Source organism: Elaeis guineensis, chromosome 9 (assembly GCF_000442705.2).
Source record: "Elaeis guineensis isolate ETL-2024a chromosome 9, EG11, whole genome shotgun sequence".
Lineage (NCBI taxonomy): Eukaryota > Viridiplantae > Streptophyta > Magnoliopsida > Arecales > Arecaceae > Elaeis > Elaeis guineensis.
In genome coordinates this window covers 52,520,174-52,544,061 of record NC_026001.2, presented here as the reverse complement: position 1 = coordinate 52,544,061, position 23,888 = coordinate 52,520,174, and the positions used below count along the sequence as shown (strand labels likewise).

At 50.0% G+C, this 23,888-nt stretch overlaps 2 protein-coding genes and 1 pseudogene across 2 annotated transcripts; 2 read left to right on the top strand and 1 right to left on the bottom strand.

Moving 5' to 3' along the window:
- Positions 1-1,208, top strand: part of LOC140851861 (28S ribosomal RNA) — a 4,378-nt pseudogene extending 3,170 nt beyond the window's left edge.
- Positions 1,209-10,397: 9,189 nt separating this feature from the next.
- Positions 10,398-10,733, top strand: LOC109505184 (large ribosomal subunit protein uL15x-like). The gene has a single exon (XM_019847529.1). It carries the CDS (start codon positions 10,398-10,400, stop codon positions 10,731-10,733), a length of 336 nt encoding a protein of 111 aa, XP_019703088.1.
- Positions 10,734-14,009: 3,276 nt separating this feature from the next.
- Positions 14,010-15,514, bottom strand: LOC140851491 (uncharacterized). Its single transcript, XM_073243026.1, has 3 exons — positions 15,329-15,514; positions 15,159-15,264; positions 14,010-14,599 (listed from the first exon to the last, which is right to left on the bottom strand). Exons 1-3 carry the CDS (start codon positions 15,512-15,514, stop codon positions 14,010-14,012), a joined length of 882 nt encoding a protein of 293 aa, XP_073099127.1.
- Positions 15,515-23,888: the final 8,374 nt, after the last annotated feature.

The following is a 23,888-nucleotide window of genomic DNA, read 5'->3' as shown; positions in this document are numbered from 1 at the left end:
ATTTCTGCCTAGTGCTCTGAATGTCAAAGTGAAAAATTTCAACCAAGCACGGATAAATGGTGGGAGTAACTATGACTCTCTTAAGGTAGCCAAATGCCTCGTCATCTAATTAGTGACGCGCATGAATGGATTAACGAGATTCCCACTATCCCTGTCTGCTATCCAACAAAACCACAGCCAAGAGAATGGGCTTGGCAGAATCAGTGGGGAAAGAAGACCCTGTTGAGCTGACTCTAGTCCGACTTTGTGAAATGACTTGAGAGGTGTAGGATAAGTGGGAGCCGGCCCGACTGGCGCAAGTGAAATACCACTACTTTTAACATTATTTTACTTATTCTGTGAGTCGGAAGTGGGGCCCGGCCCCTCCTTTTGGCTCCAAGGCCCGCCCCCGATGGGTCGATCGGGCGGAAGACATTGTCAAGTGGGGAGTTTGGCTGGGGCGGCACATCTGTTAAAAGATAATGCAAGTATCCTAAGATGAGCTCAACGAGAATAGAAATCTCGTGTGGAACAAAAGGGTAAAAGCTCATTTGATTCTGATTTCCAGTATGAATATGAACTGTGAAAGCATGGCCTATCGATCCTTTAGACCTTCGGGATTTGAAGCTAGAGGTGTCAGAAAAGTTACCACAGGGATAACTGGCTTGTGGCAGCCAAGCGATCATAGCGACATTGCTTTTTGATCCTTCGATGTCGACTCTTCCTATCATTGTGAAGCAGAATTCACCAAGTGTTGGATTGTTCACCCACCAATAGGGAACGTGAGCTGGGTTTAGACCATTGTGAGATAGGTTAGTTTTACCCTACTGATGGCGTGCCACAATAGTAATTCAACCTATTACGAGAGGAACCGTTGATTCACACAATTGGTCATCGCTCTTGGTTGAAAAGCCAGCGATGCGAAGCTACCGTGTGCCGGATTATGACTGAATGCCTCTAAGTCAGAATCCAACCTAGTGAAGCAGCACCCAAGCCTGTCGTCCGCCTCCCGACCCACAGTAGGGGCCCTTGGCCCCCAAGGGCTCGTGTCGCTGGCGCAGCCCCCGCGGCGTAGCGGCCACGGGCGGCAGCCTTGGAGTGCAATTTCGGACGGGCGGCGGGCAGAATCCTTTGCAGATGACTTAAATACGCAACGGGGCATTGTAAGTGGCAGAGTGGCCTTGCTACCACGATCAACTGAGATCCAGCCCAAAGTCGCACAGATTCGTCCCACCCCACAACTCTTCCCCCACCCGACCCCCTCCCATCGTGAACCCATGATGGCCCAAAAATGAGGTCAGAGTTTGGCGGGGATGCCTTGCCGGGGCTCACGTCGAGGGAGCGATGGTTCGCCAAGAAGCGGCATCACCGTGGCATGATATCCAGGGGGGATCCAAACGCATGATATTTGGCATGGCGGTGGACCCATCGGGATGCGTGGATGCTCACCGTGGCATTGATCTCGATGGGGGGCTCCGGACGTGTGATATTTGGCATGGCGGGGGACCCGCCAGGATGCTGGATACTCGAGGATTCCTCTTGGTTCGAGGAGGGGTGCGGAGCTTTGGCCGTGTTCCCGGCTCCCCCTGGCCCGTAGGAGGTGGGTCCACCATGGCATGACTGTGGGGCAAAGGTGGTGTCACTCTCGAACGGTCTCGTGTGGGGGCATCGGGGCAATGCTGGTCGGACGAGCTGGATATCGGAGGGGCTTCATATTCGAGGGGTTGTCCAGATATATGCACATTCTTGATCCCTGCGGTGGAGCCAAGTGGCGATCAGAGGACCAGCATTGGACCCCCGCTGGCATCTTACGTGGGTTGGCATGGGCTCTGGTGCCTTTGCCGTGCCAACCTCGGATGGGTCGGAGCATGGCTGGAGCTCTGCCATGATAAGGCGCCATCATCTGGTCCGGTTCCTGGATGAAGATAAAAGCATGCGGGGACTCTGGCAAAGGTGCATGCAAAGATCGGGCACGAGCAGATGCATGCCCGGCCCAACGAGCGTAGCTCTCAGACAAAATGCACTCAAGCCGGGCCAAAGGGCGCGCAGGTCGTGGAGGGCATGCAGGTCATGGGGGCACGCAGGCCATGGCGATGCGTGGGCTATCGGGTGCAGGGATTGTGGTGGGGCTGTGGAGCACGCGGACCATGGGCGCAAGGCTATGGGCGTGGAGATCGTGGGTGCATTGGACGAGGGCGTGCATGTGCACAAGCACTTGGCCGGATGCAGGCGCCAGCAGTGGGTTGCATGGATACGCGCATCGCTGGGCATGCAGCGAAGACGTGCAGCGTGACTTACTGGCACGCACAGTGGGATGCGCAACCCAAGACACCTGACTGGGTGTGCGGGAGGGCACGCAGGACGAGCGGTCAGAGGAGCCAAGGGATGCGGGACCCAGGAGGTGGGACTCGAGTCCCAGTGCCGGACGATTTCCAGCGGTTCCAAACTCCTCCCCAAACTTCCTAGAGCGGCTGGCTGCGGTTGGCAGGGGTTTTAGGGAGTTCCCAGCGATCGTTGGAGTTGTCCACCGCCTTTATATAAGCTGCATATGTGCCGACCCTTGGCGGCAAGCCTTGGGATTGTATCTTAGTGGGATATTCGGGGACATGGGTGGGTCTCCAGTATCCAAATTTCGTGGGAACTAAAATAAAAGAGGTAGGGGAGAATTTCTCTATGCACCTTGAATGTTTGCCCCTATTTTGCTTTGTTGTTACCATCCCTGGGGGTGGGGATTGTGAGGAGGCTAAGGGGACGGGGCATCCAACGCCGCACAGGCTGAGATTCTTGCAAAAAATTAGACTGAGGAGTCAGCCTTGCTGTCACAGACTTCGCCTCTTGGACGACCAAACCCGTGCGGCGCCCCGATGTCACCTACACAAAGGAGCCAGCCAAAATGCACCCAGCAAGATGCATAGAAAAATATAAGTGTTGGGTATAAAATACCCCCAGTCGAAGTTCATAAGAGGCCAACTCTCCCGAGATCCCTCCGACTTTGTGCGGCATCTTTTCTGGATTTCTCCGGCAACCGAATTTCCGACCTGGTGTGACGCTTTTCTAAACTCCCCCAACTATCTAAGCTATGATAATGCCCTTCCAGACTTCTCCAACGATGAACTTCTTCAGTCATCCACCGAACTGCTTCAAATGCTCTTCGGGCTTCACTATCTACCGACCTTCTACAATGATCGACCGTTCTCCTGACCTCTTCCAGATCTCTTCCAGCCATGACAGATTCTAATCCAAACTTTCCAGACTTCGTTCATGGCCGAACTTCCCCAAAGACAGATTTCTATAGCAACCTGACTCCACCCATATTTCTACGGTGGTCGACCGCCTTTTTGATTTCATCCGAGCTCCTACGGGAGCCAGACCTCTGCCTCGAATTTCTATTGCAGGTAGACTTTATTCGGACTCCCGCTACAAATGGTCTACTCTGAGCTTCTATTACAAGCGACCTACTTCGAATTTCTACTATGAGCGGTCCACGTCGGATCTCTACTGTAAGCCTCTATCTGAGCTTCTATTGTGAACGAATCCCTTCCGGACTCCTGTTGCAGGCAGACTTCAGCCGAGCTTTTTCAATAAACGATCCCCATCCGGACTTCTATGAAAATCAGACTCCGATCGAACTTCTGTAGCGGATAGATGTCGGACGAACTTCTACGACAGATGGGTTCCAACAGTCGGGGCTCCCCCAACAGCCAATCGCCCCCGGCGTCTGCCGTACCTCCCCAGCCATCGACCTCAAATAATGTCAGTCGGACTTCAACAGCGCCGACCGAATTTCCTCAGAACTCTCCAGACCCCCCCCAGGGGTGACCCTCTCCAACACCATCCGAAATCCACTGTCGGTCGACCTACAGTTGGGTTCCGTATAAAACCAGACTTCACCAACAGAAAGCTTTCGTCCAAGCTCCTACAGCAGATGACTTTCGCCTGAAACGTCAGTGACCTCGGAACATCCGGGCCTCTCCCAGAACGACGATGTGAAGAGCCGTTCTGCTTCATCAGGCATCCTAGTCGAGCTTCGACCGACGGATCCGAACTCTCTGACAAGCCACGACAAGAGCCGCCACCCTACTCCACTCCCTGCAATGGATTCCAGCGGCTCCACCACTCTCTGACAAGCCACAACAAGAGCCGCCACCCTGCTCCACTCTCTGCAATGGATTCTATGTGGCTCCACCACTCTCTGGCAAGTCACGATAACAGACACCACTCCACTCCCTGCGACAAGCTCCACGTGGCTCTGAGCAGCCCCTGACGCCACTACTCTCCGCAAAAACTCCTTATGACCCTGAACGGCCCACTACCAGGCAGTTACAAATGTCGCTATCAATCTGTTACGCCCTCCGCCTATAAAAAGGGGACCCCAGATACGTTATTCTCTAAGATCTAATTTCTATCTTAAAACTTTGCTAAAATTCTCATTCGAGCACTCCATTTTTGTTGAGACAGAGAACTGACTTGAGCGTCAGAGGGTCTTGCGGAGCACCCCCAACTCCAGTTTAGACTTTCTTTGCAGGTCCCGACGGTGACCGTGACTCCCTCAACTCCAGCTTCTCCGACACCGGCAGATTTTTGCACCAACAGAATTGGCGCTAGAGGAAGGGCCTGTGTCTTTGCAGTATCCTTGTTCTTAAAGGAGTGCGCAGTGGGACCGATTCCGATCGTCTTCTCCGACATTCTCTTCTCCTTCTTCTACTAGATCCTCACCTGATGCCTCCCCGCAGAGTATCCACCAAGCGATCCACGGCCTCCGCAGCCAGATCTCAAGCTCCGGCCTCGCCCCAGGTTTTCTAGGCCCTTCCCCCTCCTCCGACAATAGTGGTCGACAGATCCATCCGACGCCGGCCTAAAAGGTAGGGAGAATCAGCTTCCAATCGGATCGTCTGCACCATCTTTGGAGAGCCCCGGAAGGGAGCGGCCAGCGGATCGACCGGACTGCCCAAGCGGCAAAGGACTGAAGGACCCATAACCTTTACTGAAGAAGATGCCCGAGAGGTCCAGTTCTCCCATAACGATGTGGTTGTAGTTTCTTTAAACATTACTGATTATGATATACGCCGCATCCTCGTTGATAGTGGAAGCTCGACTGATATTTTATTTTACGATGCCTTCTCAAAAATGTCCATCCCGGATGGTCGTTTAGGGCGATTGGCTCCCCTTTAGTAGGGTTTACCGACGATGCTATCCCGATGGAGGGAGTAATAACTTTGACCGTAGTTGCAGATCGATATCCAAGATAATCCAAGGCTCTGGTGGATTTTTTGGTGGTGAAGGCACCGTCAGCCTACAACGCAATCCTCGACCGACCTGGCCTCAACACCCTCCGGGCTGTGGTGTCAACCTACCATCTGAAATTGAAATTTCTTACTAACCAGAGGGTCGAAGAAGTCAGGAGAGATCAAGCCCTGGCAAGGCACTGCTACAATATAGCCCTGCAAAAAAGTGGTCAGCCTGATCCCTGTCCGATTGATGGATTAGACACCCGCGACGACCTGATAGAAGAGCGGGGCAGGCCAATGGAAGATCTTGTCTCAATTCCTTTGAATGATGGGAACGAGGAACACATGGTGAAGATTGGCTCCAACTTGGGGAAAGAGGTGCGGACACAGCTTATTAATTTTCTGCGAAAGAATGTGGATGTTTTTGCTTGGATTCTGGCGGACATGCCAGGGATCGACGCTGAAGTTATGCAGCACCGTCTGGCCGTCGATCCCAGGCACCAGCCGACAAAGAAAAAAGTTCGAAGTCATGCATCGGAGAGACAGGTGGCAATAGCCGAGGAGGTTGATAAACTCCTAAAGGCAGGATTTATCAGAGTGGTCAACTATCCGACCTGGGTTTCCAATGTGGTCTTGGTTAAGAAGATGAACGGCAAATGAAGAATGTGTATAGACTTCAAAAAACTGAATAATGCCTGCCCGAAGGACAGTTACCCTCTGCCCAGAATCGACCAATTAGTAGATGCAACCTCGGGCCACGAGCTTCTCACCTTCATAGATGCATTCTTCGGCTACAATTAGATTAGGATGGCGCCAGAGGATGAAGAGAAAATCACTTTTATAACTAACCATGGCCTTTATTGTTACAGGGTCATGCCTTTTGGCCTCAAAAATGCAGGGGCGACATATCAGCGGCTAGTGAATAAGATCTTCAAAGAGCAGATCGGCCGCAATATGGAGGTCTACGTGGACGACATACTCGTAAAGAGCAGATCCTTGGTGAACCACGTCGCCGACCTTGAGGAGACCTTCAGCGCCCTTCGAAAATACAAGATGAAGCTGAACCCAGCCAAATGCGCTTTTGGAGTAACCTCAGAAAAATTTCTGGGCTTCATGGTATTGGGGTGCGGGATCGAGGCAAACCCAAAAGGATTCACGCCATCCAGGAGATGACTACCCCGAGGTCGATAAAGGAGGTTCAACACCTCATCGGGAGAGTAGCGGCTCTAAATCGCTTCATCTCAAGATCGGCTGAGCGATGCTTACCTTTCTTTCAGACCCTCAAGCAGCCCAAGAACTTCTATTGGACCGTTGGATGTCAGCAGGCATTCGAGGAGCTGAAGACCTACCTCAGCTCATCACCATTATTGGCAAAGCCTGAGCCTGGAGAGGAATTGTTCCTATACCTGGCGGTTTTCCCTGTCGCCCTCGCTGCAGTTCTGATTAAGGAAGAAGCGAAAGTTCAACGGCCGATCTACTACATAAGCCGAGTATTGAGAGATGCCGAAATCAGGTATACTAAGTTAGAGAAACTAACTTATGCCTTGTTGATTGCAGCCCGAAGGCTCCGACCTTACTTTCAAGGACACACCATAACACTGCTCACCGACCAGCCGATCAAGGCGGTCCTGCATCGAGCGGATGCCTTCGGAAGAATCACAAAATGGGCGGTCGAGCTCACAGAGTTCGACATCAACTATCGACTCGGCCAGTGATCAAAGCTCAGATATTAGCAGACTTCATAGTGGAATGCACTATCCCAGAGGAGGCCGAACTTGGACAAGATGAAGCTGATAATCCCGGACTCCGGCCGACTCCCGAGGCCGATCTTCCTGATGGTTCTTGGGCCCTCTACGTGGATGGTTCCTCCAATATGTCAGGCACAGGGACGGGTCTGATTTTGGTCAATCTAGATGGGATTGTCGCAGAGTATGCACTGCGCTTCGAGTTCCCCGCAATAAATAACGGAGCAGAATATGAAGCTCTGATTACGGGACTAAAGGTTGCCAAAGAATTAGACGTAGATTGGCTTCAAGCCTACAGTGATTCCCAATTAGTGGTAGGACAGGTCAGTGGAAATTACGAAGCTCGGGAGGACAGTATGGCTAGATATCTCGAGAGGGTAAGGGAGATCATCCCTACCTTCGACAGCTTCGACATCAGGCAGATCTCGAGATCAGAGAATGCCAGGGCTGACCTTCTCTCCAAGTTGGCTACGCTGGCTCCGACCGAACTACCTAAGGAAGTCTTCTTCGAGGTTCTGAAGCACCCAAGCATGGAAGAATCACGATTTATGATGGAGATCAGCTATGAACCCAGCTAGATCGACCCGCTAGTTGTGTACCTCAAGGATGGGGTTCTTCCTCCTGATGCAAAAGAGGCTCAGAAGCTTAAGAACTAGGCCTCTCGATATATCCTCTATGAAGGCAGGCTATACAAGAGGTCGTACTCTTTGCCCCTCTTTAAATATCTCGGCCTTCCGAAGCTGACTTTGCCTTGAGGGAGGTGCATGAGGGAGTCTGTGAAAATCACCTGGGGGCCAGGTCTTTATCCCATAAGCTGCTCCGACAAGGTTATTACTGGCCTACCATGTACCATAACTCCGTCGAATATGTCTGAAGATATGACTGGTATCAGAGACATGCCAATGTACAAAGGCAACCTGCCTCTGAACTTACACCATTGAGTGTCCCATGGCCATTCGTGCAATGGGGATGGATATCCTCGGACCTTTCCCCATGGCATCGAGGCAGCAGAAGTTTCTCCTGGTGGCAATAGACTATTTCACCAAGTGGGTCGAAGCTGAACCTTTGGCAAAAATCGCGGAAGCTAAAGTGCAAGACTTTGTTTGGAAGTTGATTGTCTGTAGGTTTAGCTTACCCAGAACCTCATTACTGATAATGGATGACAATTTGCTGAAGCAAAATTTATCGAATTTTGTGAGGACCTAAACATCTCCCACAACTTCACTTCGGTGGCCCATCCTCAAGCAAACGGTGAGGCTGAGGTGACTAACCGAACTCTGTTGCAAGGCATCAAAGCGAGACTTGAAAAAGCAAAAGAACTTGGGCTGACGAGCTCTATCATGTGTTATGGGCATACCGAACTACTCAGAGATTGCCCACCGGGGAGACCCCCTTTGCCCTAGCCTTTGGGACAGAAGCTGTGATCCCAATAGAACTCAAGCTTTCGTCAGCACGAGTCATGGCGATCGATGAACAGCGCAACCCATAGGATCTCAAGGCCAACCTCGACTTGTTAGAAGAAAAGCGAGAGGCGGCTCAAGTTCGGATGGCAGCTTACAAACAGAAAGTAGCCCGCTACTACAACTCCTGGATCAAAAGCAAGGTCTTCCGGGCGGGGGACCTGGTGCTACGGCGAGCCGCTGCCTCACAACCTCAGAATCAAGGGAAACTTGCCCCGAACTGGGAAGGCCCGTATGAAGTCAAGGAGGTAGTCCGACCTGGAATGTACTATTTGAAAGAGCTCGGAGGAGCAGAGCTTCCGCGACCATGGAACTCGAAAAATCTACGGATGTATTACCAATAACTATGCCTTAAATAAAAGTTTCATACTTGCATATTTTTCTTTTAGCATGAGTTTATAACGACAGAAAATAATTCTCCCACGCAATTGAAATTAAGCTTGTTAGAAATAGGAGAAGAATTTCGTCCTAACATGAGCAAAGTCGAAGGTCTGATTTCTTAATGATCGGATGGGGGGAGAGCCCTTATAACGGCCCTTATGTGCCCCCACAGCCTTGTTAGGAATAGGAGGGGAACCTCATCCTAACATGCGCAAAGTCGAAGGCCCGATTTCTTAAAGACCGAATGGAGGGAGAGGCCCTTACAACGGCCTTTATGTGCCCCACAACCTTGTTAGGAACAGGAGGAGAACCTCGTCCTAACATGAGCAAAGTCGAAGGTCTGATTTCTTAAAGATCAGATGGGGGGAGAGGTCCTTACAACAGCCCTTATGTGCCCCCATAGCCTTGTTAGGAACAGGAGGAGAACCTCGTCCTAACATGAGCAAAGTCGAAGGCCCGATTTCTTAAAGACCAGATGGGGGGAGAGGCCCTTACAACGGCCCTTATGTGCCCCCACAGCCTTGTTAGAAACAGGAGGAGAACCTCGTCCTAACATGAGCAAAGTCGAAGGCCCGATTTCTTAAAGATCGGATGAGGGGAGAGGCCCTTACAACGGCCCTTATGTGCCCCCACAGTCTTGTTAGGAACAGGAGGAGAACCTCGTCCTAACAAGAGCAAAGTCGAAGGCCCGATTTCTTAAAGACCGGATGGGAGGAGAGGCCCTTACATGGCCCTTATGTGCCTCCGCAGCCTTGTTAGGAACAGGAGGAAAATCTCATCCTAATGCGAGCTGAAGCCGACTGTCAGGAACAAGGTGAGGACCTCATCCCGACGCAAGCAAAGACTCGATTGATCGACAAGGAGGAAAGCTTCCCCGATGATTCCTCTACACTCTCACGACCCCGTCAAGAGCGGAGGGAAGACCCCCACCCAAACACAGAAGGAAGGGGGAAGCGAAAAAAAAAGCGACGAACTACACCAGCGATAAATGAAAAAACGAGCTACAGGGAACCTTGTCTCAACGAGGAAGGAGATTCCTACCAAAAACCCCCAGTCTCTCTAAGAGGGAAGTCAACACAAGTCAAAGATAAACCGACCACCTCGAGATAATGGAAAGTTCGGACTTCTGAGCTCGAACCTAAGGGACAAATAAAAAGGGCAAATCGACACGGCGACAATCAGGAACCACTAAACAACAACGACATTGAACAAGACAAAAGGCAAGAGGAATTCGGTAAACGACAACTTAATGCAAAAATGAACAAGATAACGGAGAATCTCCTTTTCATTTCATTATCAAAGTATACATTATCAAGCCCCGGAGGCCAAAAAAGAAAAACTACAAGAAAGGAAAGAGAATACATTGAAGGACAAAAGTTAAGAAGAGCTCTAAAGGAGCTCGGCTTCTTCCGACTTCGAGCTCTCGATCACAGGTCCTTATTGGAGACTGCTTCAAGTCTTCGACTTCCCCTTCTAGCTCCATCTTTCTTAGCAACATCTCCCGGTACATCCGGTGAAACTGCCGACTTTCGCTCTTCGACCCGTTCCGCTCCGTTTCCAAAATCCTAACCTTAAGAAGAAGAATGCAGGATAAAGCCCGGGGAATGGCAGCGGCGGCAATGACGACCCGCTTCAAGAAGAACCGGAAGCACCCCGGTGGCCGCGGTAACGTCGGAGGCATGCACCACCACCGCATCCTCTCCGACAAGTACCATCTCGGGTACTTCGACAAGGTCGGCATGTGCTACTTCCATCGCCTCCGTAACAAGTTCTACTGTCTCACCGTCAACATCGATCGCCTCCAGTCCCTCATCCCCGATGACGTCAAGATGTCCGCCGTTGCTCGTGGTGACAACTCCACTCCCTCGATCGGTGTCACCCAATTCGGCTACTTCAAGATCCTCGGGCGAGACGCACCTGCCTACCAGCTTCTTTATTAAATCCATGTTGTTGAAGGAATCCTTCCTCGGGCCCTCTTCAAAGTCGAAGGAGTCTTCAATGGCAGCTCGACGGTCGCTGAACTTTCTCCTCTTTTCGACCCCTGGCACCCCCTCGGGACGGACCTATAGAACGGGAACCTCTGTGGGAGAATTCCATGAAAAGACTCAGGGAACTGAAGGCTCGGCGTCCAAAGGGACGTCAGCAGCAAGGGCAGTTTGGGCAAGTATGGCTGAGCTCGCCTCTCGCATTCTGGTCTTCTTTGTCGGCCCGGTGGTTGCGGTGCCTTTTCTCTTGTAGGCCTTGAGGCCACTGGCCAGCAGTTGTACGGCTTCCGCGCCTTCCGCATCCATGCCTACAACAAGAAGACAATGGGGAGAGGTCAAAAAAAAAAAAAACAAGAAGAAGGAAGAGAAAAGGGGGAGAGAGAGAGAAGGAGAAGAAAAATCTCGAAAAATCGGGGGAAGACTACCGATAAACTCTCGAAGCTACACAGACGGAGCAAGAAGAAGAAGGAACCACAAAATGATGAGAGAGCAAAGAAGTTTTGGGACCAACCTGGATTGGCCCGAGGGAAGCAGGAAGGCAGCAAAAATGGTGGGAGTTGACTCAAAGAAGACCTAAGGCTGAAAAGGACAATGGAGAGGAGTGGAGCTCTCAGGAAGAAGAAGAGCACCAACTGGGCTTTCAAGCGAAGTGAAGTCCCTGGAGGAGAGGAGTGGGCTTAAATAGACAACAGGGCCCGATGCAGTAATGATGGCGGATGTCCCCAGGCCGACCACCGCTCGCCACGTGTCCCACTCACCATGGCGAGCGGTTGACTGCTGACAGGGCCATTATTAGGAGGTACATAGGGGGGCGCTCCAGCGGGGATTCTGAAAAGTCTCTTCGGATCACCTAGGGCAGCGCTCCAATGGAGGTTTTCGAAAAGTCTTCAGATCGCCCAGGGCAACGCGCCAGCGGGGATTTCGAAAATTTCCTTCGGATCGCTTCGATCCAAAAAGACTCCAGCACACGCACACAAAATGCCAAAATATCTGAGAACGTCGTGCACAAAATCGAGGGAGCAACTTCGGTTGCAAAAATTTTTATGTACTTCCTTCATTCGAAACTCGAACTCGGAAGTAGGGGGACTGGTGTTGGGTATAAAATACCCCCAGTCGAAGTTCATAAGAGGCCAACTCTTCCGAGATCCCTCCAACTTTGTGCGGCATCTTTTTCGAATTTCTCCGGCAACCGAATTTTCGACCTGGTGCGATGCTTTTCTAAACTTCCCCAACTGTCTGAGCTATGATAATGCCCTTTCAGACTTCTCCAATGATGAACTTCTTCAGTCGTCCACCGAACTGCTTCAAATGCTCTCCGGGCTTCACTATCTATCGACCTTCTACAATGATCGACCATTCTCCGGACCTCTTCCAGATCTCTTCCGGCCATGACAGATTCTAATCCGAACTTCCCAGATTTCATCCATGGCCGAACTTCCCCAAGGACAGATTTCTACAGCAACCCGACTCCACCCATATTTCTACGGCGGTCGACCGCCTTTTTTATTTCATCCGAGCTCCTACGGGAGCCGGACCTCTGCCCCGAATTCCTATTGCAGGTAGACTTCATCCAGACTCTCGCTACAAATGATCTACTCCGAGCTTCTATTACAAGCGATCTACTCCGAATTTCTACTACGAGCGATCCATGTCGGATCTCTACTGTAAGCCTCTATCCGAGCTTCTATTGTAAGCGAATCCCTTCCGGACTCCTGTTGCAGGCGGGCTTCAGCCGAGCTTCTTCAATAAACGATCCCCATCCGAACTTCTACGAGAATCAGATTCCGACCGAACTTCTGTAGCGAATAGATGTCGGACGAACTTCTATGACAGATGGGTTCCAGCAGCCGGGGCTCCCCCAACAACCAATCACCCCCGACATCTGCCATACCTCCCCAGCCATCGGCCTCAAATAATGTCAGCCGGACTTCAACAGCGCCGACTGGACTTCAACAGCGCTGACCAAATTTCCTCAGAACTCTCCAAAACCCCCCCAGTGGGTGACCCTCTCCAACACCATCCGAAATCCACTGTCGGTCGACCTACTACCGGGTTCCATATAAAATCGGACTTCACCAACAGAAAACTTTCATCCGAGCTCCTACAGCAGATGACTTTCGTCTGAAACGTCAGCAACCTCAAAACATCCGGGCCTCTCCCAGAACGACGATGTGAAGAGCCGCTCTACTTCATCAGGCATCCTAGTCGAGCTTCGACCGATGGATCCGAACTCTCTGACAAGCCACGACAAGAGCCGCCACCCTGCTCCACTCCCTGCAATGGATTCCACATGGCTCACCACTCTCTGACAAGCTACGACAAGAGCCGCCACCCTACTCCACTCCCTGTAATGGATTCCATGTGGCTCCACCACTCTCTGGCAAGTCATGACAACAGACACCACTCCACTCCCCGCGACAAGCTCTACGTGGCTCTGAGTAGCCCCTGACGCCACTACTCTCCGCAACAAACTTCTTATGACCCTGAACGGCCCACTACCAGGCAGTTACAAACGTCGCTATCAATCTGTTATGCCCTCCACCTATAAAAAGGGGACCCCAGATACGTTATTCTCTAAGCTCTAATTTCATCTCAAAACTCTGCTAAAATTTCTATTCAAGTACTCCATTTTTGTTGAGGTAGAGAACTGACTTGAGCGTTGGAGGGTCTTGCCGGAGCACCCCAACTCCGGTTTAGACTTTTTTTGCAGGTCCCGAGGACGATCGCGACTCCCTCAATTCCAGCTTCTCCGACGTCGGTGGATTTTTGCACCAACAATAAGAAAAAGGCACGGCAACACGCTCAGATATGGCACTGTAAGAATAGTATTTTCATTAATGAAATCAAAGGAATACAAGCCTATACAACCGCTACTCAGACTACAATTAGGGGCTCAGGAGGCAGGGAGACAACAATGGACACCGCAAGAATCCGCAAGGAAACTGGTCTACTGGATTGTTCTCGCCCACCCTCCCAATACTATACAAGCAGGGCATCCACCCAAATCCCACCTCGGGGGTTCCAAATGATCAAGCAGCATTGTATTTTTATGGCTCGCCTTCAGAAGCCCCGACATGATGAAAACACCCCAAAACCCATCCAAAATAAGAAAAAATAGTGTGGCGGCGGTTGTTCATGCCATCTAGTTACAAGGTATGTACAAGACTGTGTCAGAGGCCATTGCAAAACAAAAATGCAAGAAAAAAGGCCCTGACAGACTCCCCCACTTGATCAGATCGACGTCCTCATCGATGTGCTCCTTCTGTATGCTTCGACCCGATCCTCCTCGTGCCGTAGCGAATCCTCCAGTTTCCAGCTAGCTTCTGACTCAAGAAGTCCTCTCCACTTCACCAAGTATTGAATTTCTTCTGCACCACTGGGTAAAACATGAACTCTATCCATCAGAATGATGTCGACCCATCTCTCCAAGGAGGTAGAAGTAGGGGTTGGACGGCTTGACATGTTCCTCGTGGGATCCACCTGGTTGGCATGGTACGGCTTGAGGCAACTTCCGTGGAATACAGGATGCACCTTGAACCATACAGGAAGTTGCAGCTGGTAGGACACATTTTCTATCCTTCTAATGATAGGGAATGGACCTTCATACTTGCGAACCAGTCCTTTATGCACTTTGTGAAAGAACCGAAGTTGAGCTGGTTGGAGCTTGACCAGCACCATGTCACCTTGCTTGAAGTCCAAAGGTCTCCTTCCCCTATCAGCCCACTTCTTCATCTTCTTAGCAGCCTTCTCAAGGTATGCCCGTGCAATCTCCGTATTGCGATGCCACTCCTTGGCCAAATGATATGCAGACGGGCTGTTTCCTGTATATCCCACAACCACTGTATGCAGAGTGGAGGGTTGCTAACCAGTGATGATTTCAAAGGGGCTCTTGCCCAATGCAGAGCTCCGTTGCAAGTTGTAAGAGAATTGGGCTATATCGAGCAACTTCACCCAATCCTATTGGTTGGCACTCACAAAGTGCCGCAAGTATTGCTCAAGGAGAGCATTTATTCTTTCAGTCTGGCCATCAGTCTAGGGGTGAAGGCTAGTGAAAAAGTATAGTTTGGAACCAAGGAGTTTGAAGAGCCCGATCCAAAATCATCCCAAGAACCTGGAATCTCTATCACTGACTATGTTCTGAGGGATGCCCCGATACTTCACCACATGCTTCAAGAAAAGTCGAGCTGCCTCCTTTGCAGAGCAATGTAGGGGTGCAGGAATAAAGATGCTATATTTGGATAACCGATCTACCACCACAAGGATCGATCCAAAATCTCCTACTCTTGGCAAACTCGAGATGAAATCCATTGAGACGCTCTCCCAAGGCCGTTCAGGTATAGGTAGGGGTTCAAGAATGCCACCAGGTTTGCACCGCTCTACCTTGTCCTACTGGCAAATGAGACACGTCCGAACATATTCTACCACATCCTCCCCATTTTTGGCCAGTAGTATGCCCGCTCCATGAGGGCAAGTGTTCGGTGCATTCCTGGATGGCCAGCCCAAAGAATGTCATGACATTCTTGCAAGAGCTCTCTTTTAAGGTTGCCCACCTGAGGAACATACATCCGACATCCTTTTGTGAAGATGAGTCCATCCTCGATCCAGAACCGCCGCATCTTTCCTTCTTCGATGAGCTGCTTCAGGATCACAGCGGCAGGGTCCTTCAGTAGCCCCTCTCGAATCTTTGGTTGAAGGGTTGCTTGCACTTGGCTGATTTGACTTTGCTCATCCACCATCTAAGCCGCGAGCTCAGCCTTACGACTTAAAGCATCAGCCACTTGATTCATACACCCTGGCCTATATTCCGAGACCATGTCAAACTCTGCCAAAAAATCTTGCCAACGGGCTTGTTTGGGAGATAGCTTCTTCTGTGTTTGGAAGTAGCTAAGGGCCACATTGTCTATCCGAACAACAAATCGTGACCCAAGGAGATAATACCTCCATACTCTCAGACAGTGGACCACCGCTGTCATCTCCTTCTCATGGACAGTGTATCATCTCTCGATGTCATTTAACTTCCGACTTTCAAAAGCCACTAGATGGCCCTCCTAAATTAGGACCCCTGCATAGCATAATCAGAAGCATCAATGTGGACTTTGAATGGCAGTGTATGATCTGGCAGCCACAGCACTGGCTCCTCCATCACTACTGCTTTCAAATCCTCAAAGGCTTGCTGATACCTTGAGGACCAATCCCACGATCGGTCCTTCCACAATAACTCCGTCAAGGATGCGGCACAACGGGAATAACTTGCAATAAACCGCCTATAGTAGTAGACAAGCCCGAGGAAGGATCGTAGCTCCATCACCTTGGTAGGGGCCTGCCACTCCTGGATGGCATGAACCTTCTCCTGGTCCATGAGTATCAGACTGCCCCCAACATGATGGCCCAAGAATAGAATTTCTTCCTGGGCAAAGTAACATTTCTCCTTCTTTACATAAAGGGGGTTCTCCCGTAGGATCCGAGAATAGTCCGCAAGTGTTCCACATGTTCCTCCAATGTTCGACTATACACGACAATATCATCCAAGTATACCACCACGAACTTGTCGAGATAGTCATGGAATAATTGGTTCATCAATGTGCAAAATGTGGCTGGGGCATTCGTTAATCCGAAGGGCATCACCAGGAACTCGAATGCTCCATACCTTGTCACACAAGTGGTCTTGCCTTCATCTCCTTCTGCAATCCGGACTTGCCAATATCCAGATCGAAGATCCAACTTGGAAAAATATCGAGCTCCACCCAGCTGATCGAATAAGTCTGCAATTAAGGAGATTGGATACTTGTTCTTCACAATCACCTTGTTCAGAGCCTGATAATCGACACACAATCGAAGACTCCCATCTTGCTTCTTCTAGAAGAGAACTGTGGCTCCAAAAGGAGCTTTTGAGCTATGGATAAGCCCTCCTTTCAACAGCTCATCAAGTTGATTTCGAAGTTCTGCAAGCTCCGATGGAGCCATTCGATAGGGCGGACGAGCTGGACATTTTTCTCCAGGCTCTAATTCAATCTTATGGTCCACCACCCGTCTGGGCGGTAAAGTCTTAGGCAACTCAGGGGGCATCACATCCTCAAACTCCTGTAGGACTCTCAAGACCCCAGGAGAAAGGGACCCATGTCCTTTGGCTCCATTTCCAGCTTCAAGGCAGCCACATATGTTAGTTCTCCCTTCTTTATTCCCCTCTTCAATTGAAGAGAAGAGATTTGATGTATCCTTTCTTGAGTTTGCCGAGCAACAGGAACAACATAGGAAGACTCATCTCCCATCATGCATAAAGTATCTAGAAAGGGCATTGGCACTACCCTAGCAGCTTGAAGAAAATCCATACCCAAGATAACTTGAAAGTCATCTAAGGGTACGGTCATGAAATTGGCCTTCCCACTCCAAGTTCCAACCTGAATAGGCACATCCCTTGCAAGCCCAGCAATGGGCCATGCTTCCGAGTTCACCGCCTTCATTCGACTGGAGTCCCTCTCCAGCTTCAACCCAAGATAGGTAGCTTCACGATCGGCAACGAAGTTATGGGTTGCCCCCGTGTCCACACTCGCCCGAGTCACATGACCGTTGAGCTCTACTTGCACATACATGAGTTCACTGGTCCGTCGGTTGGATTGCTGGTGAGTCTGCTATGGCTTGAGTTGTTATTGGTGGTGTGGCTTTGACTGTTGCTGGTGTGACTTCTGCTGTTGCTGCTGCTTGGATGGCTTGGACTGCTCCCCCACTTGACCTTTGATGGCATTCAGCAACCTAAGGGCACCCATGCGAGGGCCCTCAGCCTGCTCCTCCTCATCACTGCTGTTGTCATCAGGGTTGGTTGGACTCTTCTGCACAGTAGCCTGTAGTGCATTTAGAGCTTATTTTTGAGGACAGTTTTTCACCATGTGTGGCCCTCCACACAGAAAACACCCCAAGTTTGGGGCCCTTACTATTTCCTGATCTTTCAACTTGAAATCTCTCTTCTTCTCATTGATCATAGCCTTACCCTTGGATAGCTTATGATTCTTAAAGGTGTTCGGAGTGGGCTTCCTCCTCTGGTGGTTAGAGAGGAGGTAATCTGTTAGACACTCGACTGCGGCTTGGGCAGATGCCAAGTCTGTGACACCCTTCCTCTGTAACTCCTGCTGGGCCCATGGTTTCAAGCCCTCCAAAAGTGAAACAACTTATCTTTTTCAGACATGTCTCGAATGTCCAACATCAATGCCAAGAACTGCTTGACATACTCTCGAACAGTCCCAGTTTGTTTGAGATGCCTTAAGTTTCGTCGGGCAATGAATTCCATATTCTCTAGCAAAAACTGTGCCTTAATCTCCCTTTTCAAGTCCTCCCAACTGGCAATGGTACACCGCCTGGCTTGGATGTCTTCATACCGAGTCCGCCACCATAATTTGGCATCCCCAGTTAAGTACATTGTAATCAAGATAATTTTGGTATCTTTAGAGTCAGGCCGCACCACTCAAAAGTACTGCTCGATGTCAAACAAGAAGTTCTCTAACTCCTTTGCATCACGAGCTCCACCATAACTTCGAGGCTCTGGTGCTCGCATTTGGCCTTGCCCACCATCACCAGCAGTTGGAGTTGGTATGGTACTGACTGCTCGGGTCAAGACTGCGACTCTAGCAGCCAGATCATTGAATTGCTCCTGTAGGTACTGGATAGACTCCTGCATGTTGTCGCTAAGGTTATCCACCGTCTCGATGAGCTGCTCTTGATTCAACTCCAAGCTAGTTAGATGATCTCTCAGGGAGAACAAGGGCACCAAGCCCTCCTCAATCTGGGCCAAATGGGTTTCCACCGTAGAGATCCGCTCTCGATGGCTTCGCGATTTCTCAATGTCGGCTTGTCCTTCCATTGGGGTTGAGGCGGCAACCATTGCCTCCTCTTCTTGCATCATCCCACTTGTCTCACCACTGTTCTTGCGTCCCATCTGTGTTGCACAGGTTTCTTCGATCATGCCTGCTCTGATACCACTTTGTCATGGACTTCGCCTCTTGGACAAGCAAACCCGTGCGGTGCCCCGATGTCACCTGCACAAAGGAGCCAGCCAAAATACACCCAGCAAGATGCACAGAAAAATATAAGAAAAAGGCACGGCAACACGCTCAGATATGGCACGGTAAGAACAGTATTTTCATTAATGAAATCAAAAGAATACAAGCCTATACAACCACTACTCAGACTACAATTAGAGGCTCAAGAGGCAGGGGAGGCAACAATAGACACTGCAAGAATCAGCAAGAAAATCGGCTCACTGAATTATTCTCGCCCACCCTCCCAACACTATACAAGTAGGGCATCCACTCAAATCCCACCCTGGGGGTTCCAAATGATCGAGCAGCATTGCATTTTCATGGCTCGCCTTCGAAAGCCCCGACATGATGAAAACACCCCAAAACCCATTCAAAACAAGAAAAAATAGTGTGACGGTGGTTGTTCATGCCATCTAGTTACAAGGTATGTACAAAACTATGTCAGAGGCCATTGCCAAACAAAAATGCAAGGAAAAAGGCCCTGACACTGCGGCAACTAGTCGGGCAAGGGTGCGGCCTGCCCAAAGCAGGCAAGTCCCGTAAGCATGCAAGGTGACTCCTTGCAGGGATCCAAGGGTGAGTGCACGAACACCCGGGCTCGACCGTAATGAGGTCGGCGGGCGGCTGGACACAGACTGAACCAAAGATGGGGCCCCCAAAGATAAAATGGCCCTGAAACCCACTAAAATAAAGAATTTTGGGCCCAAGAAATGGAGTGAATGGGTAAACTCGGTTCACGGTTGTAGGGCTCGAAACGAGCTTTTCGTTGATATATTATCGCCCCTGTAACTCCTCACAGATCAAAAGTTACGACCGTTTGAAGCTTGTGCCACCATTTTGATGCTCCAACCCATTCATCTAGGCTTCCACTACTTCACAGTCATAGGGCTCGGAATGAGCTTTCCATTGATATATTGTCACCACCGTAGTTCCTCCCGGATCAAAAGTTACGGCCGTTCGAAGCTTGTGCCACCATTTTGATGCTCCAACCCATTCATCTGGGCTTCCATTGCTTCACGATCGTAGAGCTCGAAATGAGCTTTCTGTTGACATATTGTCGCCCTCGTAGCTCCTCCCGGATCAAAAGTTATGGCCGTTCGAAGCTTGTGCCACCATTTTCACACACCAACCCATTCATCTGGGCTTCCGCTGCTTCCCGCGATCCATCTGGGCCCAAGTAGTCTTCGGCCGGATGTTCTACATCATAAATCAAACTAGAGCCCCATCAAAGAGGAAAATAGTGCTTCCCTGGGTGCAATTCTCGGGCATGCGGCCCGACCGTCCGGCGTCCGAGGCATGCAAAGATGCCCCGACTGCTGGGGTGGTAGGGGGTTCCTCATCCCAAGATGCTCCAGCTCGGCCCATCGAAACGGGATGCGCGACCCCGCTGCTTGGACTCAGGTCCTCATCGCACGGGATGCGGGTCCCATCATCCGGAGCATGAGGCCCGCAAAGGAGGGATGCGCACCCTGCCCTCACCATTTGCAATGTTGCTCGGTGCTGTGGAACCCCCCGGGTGGGGGATTTGCCGGGACCCATGCCGGGGTGCTAGGGAGTTACGTGTCCGAATCTAGCCCCGACGTGTGGGATGCACGGCCCGGCCATCCACTGCCCGAAGCCCGTGAAGTGGGACATGCATCCCAACCCCCCTCCCGCCATTTGCAATGCCGCCCGATCATTTGGACCCCCGAGGTGGGAGCTGCCCGGATGCCCCATTGGTGTGGCAGGGGGTTCCGCTTATCGATTTGCCCGATCTCGGCCCATCGAAGTTGGATGCGCGACACGACTGCTTGGACATAAGTCCCCCATGTGCGGGATGCGAGGCCCGGCCATCCAGTGCTCGAAGCCCGCAAAGGCGGGACTCGCATCCCGGTCCTCCCCATTTGCAATGCCGCTCGATCATTAGGAACCCCTGGGGTGGGAGTTGCTTGGATGCCCCGGTGGGGTGGTAGGGGGTTCCGCATCTTGGTTTGACATGGCTCGACCCATCGAAATGGGATGCGCGCCCCGAACGCTCAGACGTAAGTCCCTGATGCGCAGGATGCGAGTCCCGATCATCCGTCGCACGAATCCTGCGGAGGCAGGATGCGCATCCCGACCATCCCCATTTGCAATGCTACTCGATCATTTGGAACCCCCAGGGTGGGATTTGCCCGGATGCCCCGTCGGGATGCTAGGGGGTTCCGCATCCCAAGCTGGCCTCGACGCACGGGATGCGAGGCCCGACCATCCGACGCTCGTGGCCCGTGAAGGCGAGATGTGCATCCTATCCCGCCCCGTTTGCAATGCTGCTCGGTCGTCTGGAACCACCAGGGTGGGAGTTGCCCGGATGCCCCGCTGGGGTGGTAGGGGGTTCCGCATCTTGATTTGCCCCGGCTCGGGCCATCAAAATGGGATGCACGACCCGACTACCTGGAATGTGAGTCTCCCACGTGTGGGATGCGAGACCCAGCCATCCACCGCCTGAAGCCTAGGGGGTCGGGACGCGCGACCTAGCCCTCCCCGTTCGCAATGCCGCTCGGTCATTGGGAACCCTCGGGGTGGGATTTGCCCCGATGCCCACCGAGGTATTAGGGGGTTTCGCATCCCAAGCAGGCCCCGACGCGTGGGATGCGAGCCCTGGCCATCCGGCGCCCGAGGCCCGTGAAGGCGGTGTTGGGAAATGTGTCCCAAAAAGCCAATCGTCAAGCTGTTGACGGTTGAGCAACCAAGTATTGTAATTGATTTGTTAATAAATAAAATATATTAGGCATTTTCATCATAAGCTTTCATCTTCTAATGAACTCCGTTGTTATGATGAAGTCCTTAGGACTATTTAAGTTCGATAAAGAGAGGATTTATCGATTAGTCCTTAAAACTGTTCACGACCAAATGATAAGCTGTTAATAAGGACGACAGCTTCTATCGAGCATAGGTCGCTGTAGGCCATATGGGTTGGTTGTCCTCTTAACCAAGGAGTGTGGAGACACTGGTATGGCATACAGGTGAGATGTAAGGATACATCGTCATGGAACGTGACCAACTCCAGAGCATTCTGCTGTCGAGAATGTCTCTGATGGGATATAGGTATAAGTGTCCCTTAGACTTGAGATCACCTCAGTGACTTGCAAGCAACTCACTGTGCTTTGGTACTGGACTAACTGAATTTCTAATTCAGGGATGGAAGGCTTCTGGGCACAGTCAAGTACTTGCGAAGTCAGAGTGTGATCGAGATGGGATTGACCACTCCAAGAGTTGGAGAAGAATGAGTCGCTGTATTTCAATTTAGCAAAACCTTGGCCAGGGTAATCCATCAGATGGATTTGATATTTTGAAATACAATGTGGACAACCTGATCAGAGTTGACAGTTGAGCTCTGGGGTGTCCTATGATCATTTTGGTCAAGGGGATGAATTATATGAAAACTCTATCCGCATGGGTTCTAAGGATGTTGTTCTACACATTCGACCTATCCGGACGTCGGGTACCATTGCTAGATGGTCACTTCGATTGGTATAGAAATTTGTTTCTATGCTACTGGCTTAGGTTGGACCTATGAGGTCACACACATTAGAGTTCATGATCCGATCGGATGGTTGATCAACGATTAAGAATCATTATAGGGTTAAATAATCAATACGATTGACATTTAACCCAGTGCAAGTGTTGCAGGAGGATCGATTAGCAATTTGATTGCTAATTGGCTTAATTTGATTAAGCCAATGGGCTGAGATTAAGTCTAATTAAATATGATTTAATTAGATTTAGTTTGGGCTTGATTGGATCAAGTTCAATTGGTTTATTGGATAAGCCAAGTGCAAGGAAAGACTATTCCTAGTTCAACTAGGACTTGGGTCAATCTAATTTCTAATTTGATTAAAAAATTAAATCAGATTTAAATCTAATTTAATCTGATTAAATTAGGTTTTTAATTGGGTTAAGACCTATTTTAATTAGGTTGATCTAATTTTGATTTGATTTGGTTTGAGAAACCAAATTAAAACAAGTTATGAGACAGAATCCTAGTAGGACTAGGATTCCACCTTGCGCCACATAAACCTTCTCCACGCCCTCTCTCTTATTCAATGCCAATCTCCACTTATTTTTGTGTGACAAAAGCCCTCTCCCAGATCTCTCCCACGTTCACAAAAGGTCTCCTCTCTTCTTTCTTACATGGAAGGTGATTTGGATCAAATCTAAAAGGAATAAGTTTGGATTTCGAATTCTATGAGATAGAGTTTTAGAAATCCAAAACTCTTTCAATTTTGCACCGAATTTATCCAAATTTTTTTTGGAATTTTCGTGGCTTTTAGGGTTTACATTTTGCATCCTTTTCTGTTGATCCATCCACGAAAATATGAAGGAGGTGCTCAAGAGTTGGGCGTCCCTTTACTTGCCATGTTTGGATAAGCCTTGACTAGGTGTTTGACCTAGACAAGGACTCTATCATATCTCTCTATATAAGATGAGTTTCTTCGTAAATTTTAAGGAGAGATAGATATTTGAGAGACCTTTCTGCCATCCAAAAATCAGAAAGAAATACCTTTGGGTCGTGGAGATATAAAAGATGCAATTTGGGTGTCTAGAGAGAAAAACGTGAAGAAGGAGAGATAGATATTTGAGAGACCTTTCTGCCATCCAAAAATTAGAAAGAAATACCTTTGGGTCGTGGGATATAAAAGATGCAAGTTTGGGTGTCTAGAGAGAAAAATGTGAAGAAGAAGAGGGTCTTCTTCTAGGGTTTTTATTTTCATATCTTTCCTCCTTCCATCTTGAGTTTCCTGAGAGTGTCTCAGATCTGAAACTCCTCCTTCTACTTTGCATCTTTGGAAGAGTTCAAATCAAGAAGAAGGAGGCAACTGATCAACCATCAAAGAAGGATCAGCGCAGTACTAGCATACTGTGCTGATTTCCTGAAGCAGGACTTCTGATCGAGATTCGTGGGCTCGTGTGGACGACTCCTAGAGGCCGGACGCGTGTGCGGCTTACAACATCATCCTTAAGCCCGGATCAGCGAGGTTAGAGCATCTAACTTGCAAGGTAATAGATCTGATCTATTATTTAATACATACATTAGATGTAGCTAGTATAGAAACATGTT